We start from the raw sequence: 9219 nt of genomic DNA, 5'->3' as shown, positions 1-9219 counted from the left end.
AATGGGTATGGAAATAGAGAGCCCCTGTGGGGCTGGATATACGTAAACAATGAGGGGATCTAATGTAAAATTCTGTATTTGTAAAAAAAATTGTAAATGTTTTTTTTTTTATGTTGAATCTATTCTATTCAGTTTAAAACAGTATAAACAATAAAGAGTGGAAGCAAAGGAGTAACAGTCTATGTCCAAAAAACAGTATACATGGAGATCATCATATTAAAGCGGTAGTAAACTCATACAAAAAAAAAAAAAAAAACCTGCAAGACAAAGGCATAATGAGTTAGTATGCATCACATACTAACTCATTATGAAACACTTACCTTAGAATGAAGCCCCGACACGGACCCCCGGACACCGCTGTGGGTGCTGACATGATCCCTCGGCGTGTCTCTTCCGGGTTCGGCGGCTCCGGCGCTGTGATTGGCTGGAGCCGCGATGAGGTCATTTTCCGGCAATTCCCAGCAAGGAACTCTGAAGGTCCCCCCGGACCTTCAGAGCGCATGTGCCGCACGCGTCATCGGCTGCATGCAAAGCAAATATCTCCTAAACCGTTTAGGTTTAGGAGATATTAATTGTACCTACAGGTAAGCCTTATTATAGGCTTACCTGTAGTTAAAAATAAAAAAAAAAGCGGTATACTACTTTTAAAAGGTCAAATATCACAAAACTATGATAAGATACGGGTTTCTAAGGTATGGAAAAATAATTATATAAACCATGTTTTTAATGAGCTAGTAGTCCACCAGAGATAAAGCATTTAGGAGCATGACAAATATAAGGAAATGCGTAGAGGTACTACAGTCAATAAACTATGACATCATAGTACAGAATGTAACAGGATAAGAAAAGAGAAAAGAAAGGGGGGAAGCCTGGAGATGGATGCACAGCAGTAAGCGGAAGGCTGGACATGACTGGGGTTTGCAGGGAAGGTTGCTACCCAGTGGGGGTTAACTTTTTTAAGGAAGAATTAAAGCAGGTGATTGGTTTTTGGGAAGGTGGGGCAGGGTGGGGCAAGGTGGGGTTAGCAGGGGCTAGTTTAGGGTGGGACCAGGGGTCCGGTCAGTTGGAGACCAGACAGCAATAGGAGAACTTCTCTACCCCCCCCTTGTCTATCGGTATGGCGGATTTGGACTCTATGCTGGCCCAGTTACGCAGCGCGGCCATGGCGAATGGTCCGCAATGGCTTCAGGCCAATATGGATGGATTACTACAGGGGTCGGGGCAGGTACCAGCTTCGCCTGCCCCAACTTTAGCACGGCCTAGGAGGTCAAGGCCTCCTGAGCGCCTCAGCCCAGAAACGACCCCTAGGGTCCGCCGTCGCTTAGGGAGCCCCCCTAGGGACCCTTCGACCTCGGCTGTCAGTGGGAAGCCCCCTACAGGTACAGCGGGGGTCGGGAGGAATCCTCGACAAAGACGGGGCCCTGGCAAAGTGAGCGCAGCCCCCTCCAGCTCCGTTGCCCTCTCACCTGCAGCTCTGGACCATCCGACTGGCTCCCCGGGTCCCTCCGGTGGTAGCGCGGTCCGGCGTGGGAGTGAAGTGCGGGGTCCGGGTGCGGCCCTTCTTCCGGGTACGGCCGTGGCCTCTCGTGGACGAAGCCGAGGTTCCAGGAGGGTCCCCTGCGTCCCATCGGTGGTTCCGGACAGGATCTCGGCGCCCGCCGCTGTCCCATTGCGGCGGGGCGTTCGGCGGGAAGAAGAGGAGGCGGGAACGAGTGGCGGTGCTCGGTCGGAGGCGCCCGTCTATGACGTCACGGGCATGCGACCTTCGGATGGAAGCCTGCTGAGGACAAGTGCTACAGCGTCGCAGGGCAGTGACGTCACCGCCCAGCGCCAGAACTACGGAGGCCGCTCTGTTCCCTGCAGAGTGGCAGCTCCCAGCGAAGAAGTCTTCAGCCTGTCCGGCTGCAGCGGTGGCTCTTCAGGGACTGGCCAGGTGTCCCACTCGGCGGAGGTGGAAGAGAGCTCTGAAGGGGAACTGTCGGCATCGGATGAAGAGGATACTCTGGACGTCGGGGCGGCTCCTCATTCGGGACACGGACGAACGGCTGAGCGGAGGCTCTCACCGGGTCAGCCAGGTAAGTCAGTGTCCTTTGCTTCTCCTTCCCTTCTGTTTACTTCTCCTTCTGTGCCTGCCTCTTCTCCTGTTGGGTCTTCTGTGGTATATTCCTCTGGTGTGTCTGCTCTGCCTGCTGTCCAGGCTCCATCTACGCTGTCTGCACTGCTTAGTTCGTCTTCTCTTCCAGCAGGGGGGCCCTCTTTGCCTGTTATTGACGCGGGGGTCCTAGGTAGCGGTGGGGGGACGCATGTTTCAGGGAGTCTGGGTGCGCAGGCAGTCCCGGGCGGCATAGGGGGAGTGTCTTTGCTGCATACTCTTTTGTCCGGGTTTAAGGATTTGTTGTCCAGGTGCGAGCCGGCTTTAGCGGCTGCACCCGCGGGGGCGCCGATACATGCGTGGGCTGCTGCAACAGGGGGGGTTACAGCATCAGTGGGGTCGGCAGCGGGATGTTCTTCTGTTTCACGGCCGCTGGCGGAATCAACTGGATCAAAAGAGGTGAGTTCGGTGACGCCGGTCCCAGCTCCTTCGGCCCAGGCCACAGGTGGGTCGGCTGGTGCAGTGGAGGTAAGTTCTGTGGTGCCGTCGTCTTCTCCTGGGGTGACGCCGGTGACAAAAGGGTCGGGATCAGCAGATGGGGACAAGGAGCTTGTGCGCATGGCGGACTCTGCAAAGTGCGAAGTTTATGTCTGCTTCGAGGGACCTCTGGGTGCTCATTTGAAAACGGAAGTGAGGGAAAAAATTTGGCGTGGTGAGTATGTTGAGATTTTTTCTCTACTACCGCTAGAAAAATTCAACTTGGACAGGGTCAAGCCTGATGAATCAAAAAAAGAGGAGGAAGAAAAGCGCCGGTATCGTTTGATTCCGCGGTCGTTTACCAACTGGTTGCAGGCGTTCACCATTCTGGCCAGTGTAATTGGGGAAAAGCATTCCGATCAGTGTTCCCCCCTATTTTGTTATTTGGATTCCATTGGGGAAGCTTATCGGGTCTACGGAGGTACGGCCTGGTTACGATACGACTAACATTTTCGTCAACGCAAGGCCGTCAGACCATCTTTGCGCTGGGATCATAAGGACATCAGTCTTTGGATGCGCCTCATGACCCAGGCTAGATCTACTGGTCACCCCTTTCAGGGCGGGGTCGGGGGGGCGGCTTCCTCGCCTTCTCCGGCCGCAAAACGTAAAGGCTTATGTTGGCAGTTTAACGAGGCCACTTGCAAGTTTGGAACCTCCTGTCGCTTCAAGCATGAGTGTTCCAACTGCGGCGGAAATCACCCGTCGGCACGATGCTTTAACCACTTGCCTACAGTGCACTTTCACCCCCTTCCTTCCCAGACCGATTTTCAGCTTTCAGCGCTCTCACACTTTGACTGAGAATTACTCAGTCATGCAACACTGTACCCATACAAAAATTGTGTCCTTTTTTTCACACAAATAGAGCTTTCTTTTGATGGTATTTGATCAATACTGGGTTTTTTATTTTTTGTGCTATAAATAAAAAAATACTGAAAATATCGTGAAAAAACGCATTTTTCTTTGTTTCTGTCATAAAATTTTGCAAATTGGTCATTTTTCTTCACAAATTTTGGCCAAAATTTATACTGCTACTTATCTTTGGTAAAAATAACCTAAGTAAGTGTATATTATTTGGTCTTTGTGAAAGTTATAGAGTCCACAAGCTATGGTGCGAATCATTGAAAATTGATCACACTTGACCACACCTGATGTACTGAAGGCCTATCTCATTTCTTGAGACACTAAAAAGTCAGGAAAGTACAAATACCCCCCAAGTGACCCCTTTTTGGAAAGTAGACATTCCAAGGTATTTAATAAGGGGCATGGTGAGTTTTTTGAAGTTGTCATTTTTTCCCACAACTCTTTGCAAAATGAAGATTTTTTTTTTTACAAATTGCCATATTAACAGGTTATTTCTCTCACACAGCACATGTATACTTGCAACTACACCCCAAAACACATTCTACTACTCCTCCTGAGTATGGCGATACCACATGTGTGAGACTTTTTCACAGCCTGGCCACATACAGAGGCCTAACATTCAAGTAGCCCCGTCCGGCATTCTAGGAGCACAAATTACACATATAATTTCCTGACAACCTATCGCACTTTTGAAGGCCCTGGAGCACCAGGACAATGGAAACCCCCATAAAATGACCCCATTTTGGAAAGCAAACAGCCCAACGTATAATTTTTGAGGCATAATGAGTCTTTTGAATGTGTCATTTTTTTCCACAAGTTTTTGGAAAATGTGGAAAGAAAATGAAAACACTTTTTTTTTTTACACAAAGCTGTCCATTTATGCAATATTTCTAACACATAGCATGTACATAGCAAAAATTGCACACCAAAATACATTCTGCTATTCCTCCTGAGTATGGCGATACCACATGTGTAACACTTTTTCACAGCCTGGCCACACACATAGGCCTAACATCCAAGTAGCGCTTTAAACAAAGTTGTCCATTTATCCACTTTAAGACTGGGCCTATTTTTGACACTTGGTGTTTACAAGCTAAAATCATTTTTTTTGCTAGAAAATTACTTGGAACCCCCAAACATTATATATTTTCTTTTAGCAGAGACCCTAGAGAATAAAATGGAGATCGTTGCAATATTTTTTATCACACCATATTTGCGCAGCAGTCTTCCAGATGCGATTTTTTTGAAAAAAATTCACTTTTTTGAACTAAAAAATAAGAAAACAGTAAATTTAGCACAATTTTTTTCAATAATGTGAAAGATAATGTTACGCCGAGTAATTAGATACCCAACATGTCATACTTCAAAATTGCGCATGCTCACAGAATGGCGCCAAACATTGGTACTTAAAAATCCCCATAGGCAACATTTTAAAAATTTCTGCAGGTTACTAGCTTAGAGTTAAAGAGGAGGTCTAGGGCGCAAATTATTGCTCTCGCTCTAACGATCGTGGCGATACCTCACATGTATGGTTTGAACACCGTTTACATATGTGGGCGGAACTTGCGTATGCGTTTGCTTCTGCGCGCGAGCTAACAAGGACAGGGCGCTTTAATTTTTTTTTTTTTTTTCCTATTTATTTTATTTATTATTTTTTTATTTTTACACAGTTTAAAAAAAAAAATGTTTTGATCATTTTTATTCCTATTACAAGGAATGTAAACATCCCTTGTAATAGAAATAGGCATGACAGGTCCTCTTTATTGTAAGATCTGGGGTCAAAAAGACCTCACACCTCACAACTACACTAAAAAAGAAAAGAAAAAAAAAATTGTTGAAAGAGGAAAAAAAAAAAAGAAAAAAAAAAAAGCGGCCCTTTAAACCGGTTGCTAGGCAACGTCTTTTGACGTAGCTCCGGTCCTCCAAGACCATAGAGTTGAGTGAGGGCCATCTTGCCCTCACTCGACTTCCTGTCTCTGAGGATCCGGGACCGGATAGTTTTCCCCGCTGCCGGCGGGTCCGGTAAGCTGGGAAAACATCTGGGACGCGGCAGGAGGGGGGGGGCACCTCTTCCCCTGCACCGTAAGGGTAATTCCGCGGCGAATCCGCCACTGGGACCACCCTTATCTGAAAGCCGACCGCCCGCCGTTTCAAAAAATACCGGGGTTATGGGGGCTATCTGCTGCCATAACCCCAGTATTTAGCTTTTAATGGCTGACGCATATAGTCGTTAGGCGGTCAGTAAGTGATTGCATGTATATGGCAAACAGGTGACGATGACTGATGGGGTGACAGGTGACGATGACTGATGGGGTGACAGGTGACAATGACTGATGGGGTGACAGGTGACGATGACTGATGGGGTGACAGGTGACGATGACTGATGGGGTGACAGGTGACGATGACTGATGAGGTCACAGGTGACGATGATTGATGAGGTGACAAGTGACGATGATTGATGGGGTGACAGATGACAATCACTGACGGGGTGACATGTGACGATGATTGATGGGGTGACAAGTGACGATCACTGATGGGGTGTCAAGTGACGATGATTGATAGGGTGACAGATGACGATGACTGATGGGGTGACAGGTGACGATGACTGATGGGGTGACAGGTGACGGTGATTGATGGGGTGACGGGCGATGGTCACTGATGGGTGACAGGTGACGGGCGTTGGTGCACGGCGGTACTGATGGCAGTCTCTGGTGACCGGTGAACTTTAGGCTATGTCCACATGTGAGCGTAGCGATCGCGGGCAGAATCACTGCGATTCTGCCCGTGATCCAGAAATCATTGCAAATTGCGGGACGCCTGTGCGTTGCCCGTGATTTGCAATAGCACCCCAAACGCTGTGCGATGTTGCTGCGATTTCCGCCTGCCGAATCGCGGTAACATCACGCAAACAACGCATGACGCCCCAAAGAAACTCTTGTACCTTTTTTGGGCGTCATGCGTTGTTTGCGCGATGTTACCGCGATTCGGCAGGCGGAAATGGTGGCAACATTGCACAGCGTTTGGGGTGCTATTGCAAAAAACGGGCAACGCACAGGCGTCCCACAATTTGCAATGATTTCCGGATTGCGGGCAGAATTACAGAGCAGTAACTCACTATTTCTAGCTCTGCTCCCCTCACACTGGAAACTGTATGAGGAGAGAAGAGCTAGTAACACTGAGTTACTGCTCTTTGTTTACATTTTCTGATCGGCTGTGAATGGATTCACAGCCGATCACATAGTAAACAGTCACTGTCAGTGACTGTTTACTACTGCCGGTGACAGCTGTGTTCCTACGGAACACAGTGCCACCGACATGACCGCGCTGCGCGCTCCCGATCGCGCATGCGCGGTCATCTCCCGGCCGCCTCCATTGTGATCGGCTGTGTCATTGGAACACAGCCGATCACGTGGGAAACAGCCACGCCCAGTGGCTGTTTCCCCCCTGCCGGTGACGGGGGGTGTCCCGGGGACACCCCGACACCGGCAGTGCACGGCGGTGCGCCCGCGATCGCGCGCCTGCCGTGCATTTCCTGGGTCACGTCATATGACGTCCGCCCAGGATAATAGCCGCACCGTCCCGCCGTCATATGACGGCGGGCGGTAAGTGGTTAAGCATGGGGGAGCCAAACATGCCGACGCTGGTAAGAGGGCGGACGCCGGTGAAAGTGGAAAGGTTGGCCAGGTTCCTAAGTAGGTACCCTGATCGGGAAGCAGCCGCTCTTTTGCTGGGGGGGTTTTCGCAAGGCTTTCGCATTCCTTGTTCTTTGTCGGTGGTTCCTCCTCCCGGGGGCAATTTACGTTCCGCTAGGGCGCATTCGTCGGTGGTCTCGGCGAAGCTTATGAAGGAAGTGAGGTTGGGCAGGATGGCGGGCCCTTTCTCGTCTCCGCCTTTGCCGAATCTGGTGCTTTCCCCTCTGGATGTGGTTCCAAAAAAGGAACCTAATAAGTTTCGACTCATTCACCACCTGTCTTATCCCCCTGGGGGTTCGGTGAATGACGCTATAGCGGAAGACTTATGCTCGGTTTCATACGTTTCGTTCGATAAAGCGGTGGCCTGGGTGCGTCGTTTTGGGCGGGGGGCCCTTATGGCGAAAACTGACATTGAAGCTGCGTTTAGGTTGTTTCCGGTGCACGCGGACAGCCTGCATCTTTTGGGTTGTGAATGGCAGGGTGGAATTTTCGTTGACCAATGTTTGCCTATGGGCTGCGCCATTTCTTGTTCGCTGTTTGAAACATTCAGTTCCTTTTTAGAATGGGTTGTTAGGGATGTTTCTGGGTTGTCTTCCATAATTCATTATTTGGACGATTTTCTGGTGATAGGTCCTCCGGGGGAGGTGATGTGTGCAACGCTTTTGGCTACGGTCCAACAGCTGTTTGATTATTTTGGAGTCCCATTAGCCCCTGACAAGACTGAGGGGCCGTGCACGGAACTGCGATTTCTGGGTATTGTCATTGATACGATGGCAATGGAATGCAGGCTTCCGGTTGACAAGCTATTGGACCTACGCGGAGTTATTGCAGGGACCTTGGACACGCGAAAAATTCAGCTGCGTGCCCTGCAGTCTCTGCTGGGAAAATTGAATTTTGCCTGCCGCATCATGCCCATGGGGCGGGTGTTTTGCAGGAGGTTGGCGGCTGCCACGGCGGGTGTCAGGGCGCCGCATCATTACATTCGCCTATCCAAAGAGCATCGTGGTGACTTGCGGGTTTGGGATTTGTTCTTGAGCTCCTTTAACGGCCGTTCGGTTTGGTTGGAAGCTCCGGTGTCGAACTTTGACCTGGAGCTGTTTACTGACGCGGCAGGCTCGGGGGGTTTTGCGGCCTATTTCCAGGGGCAATGGTGTGCGGGGGAGTGGCCGGCCTCCTGGCGAGATTCTGACTTCATTCGTAACTTGGTTCTGTTGGAATTATTTCCCATTGTGTTGGCCATGGAGTTATGGGGTCGGGATTTCAAAAATAAGAGGGTCCGTTTTCATTGTGATAACCTGGGTGTAGTTCAGTCGATAAACAGCATTACTGCTTCTTCACCATCGGTTATTAGGTTGCTTCGCCACCTGGTGCTCAAATGTTTGCTTCTGAATTCTTTTTTCTATGCTGTGCATGTTCCGGGCGTTGACAATTCGGTGGCTGATGCTCTTTCTCGCTTCCAGTGGGACAGGTTTCGGAGGTTGGCACCGGATGCGGAGCAGCAAGGCCTGATGTGTCCCGGGGAGCTGTGGAACATCGTCTCGCCGCAGTAATGGATTTGGTTCGAGCGTCTGTTTGTCCTTCCACTTGGACGGCCTACGAAAGGGTGTGGGCGACATGGCATCAGATGGTGAGTGAGGTGGGGGGTCTTTCTGATGATCGGGATCGGTTGTTCCTGCTCCTATATTTTGTGAGCCTGAATTTTGAACAGCGTGTGTCTATTTCTACGTTACGCCGCAAAATGGCGGCCTTGGCCTTCTACTTTCAGTTGTGGGGGGTTGCCGATGTAACAAAACATTTCCTTGTTCAAAAGGCCTTGAAGGGTTACGCGAGGGGTACTCGTTCGGTTGATTCTAGGTGCCCGGTTTCCTTTCATGTGTTGTCCCGGTTGGTGGACTGCTTGCCGGGTGTGTGTTCTGCGGACCAGGAGGTGGAACTCTTCAGGACGGCGTTTATCTTGGCGTTCTTTGGAGCTTTTCGGATTAGCGAATTGGTGAGTATTTCCAGACGGGGGAATGGGGGATTGCAGTTGGGGGATGT

General features: G+C 49.9%; 1 protein-coding gene across 1 annotated transcript; it reads left to right on the top strand.

The window, feature by feature from the left end:
• Positions 1 to 7958: 7958 nt before the first annotated feature.
• LOC309559781 (uncharacterized protein) lies at positions 7959 to 8732 on the top strand (the record flags this gene model as incomplete). Its single annotated transcript, XM_082263215.1, has 1 exon — positions 7959 to 8732. The coding sequence occupies one exon, from the start codon at positions 7959 to 7961 to the stop codon at positions 8730 to 8732; it is 774 nt and encodes a 257-aa protein (XP_082119341.1).
• Positions 8733 to 9219: the final 487 nt, after the last annotated feature.

The sequence above is a fragment of the Pelophylax lessonae genome, assembly GCF_965119305.1.
Source record: "Pelophylax lessonae genome assembly, chromosome: 7".
NCBI lineage: Eukaryota > Metazoa > Chordata > Amphibia > Anura > Ranidae > Pelophylax > Pelophylax lessonae.
This window is presented reverse-complemented; position numbering and strand designations above follow the sequence as displayed.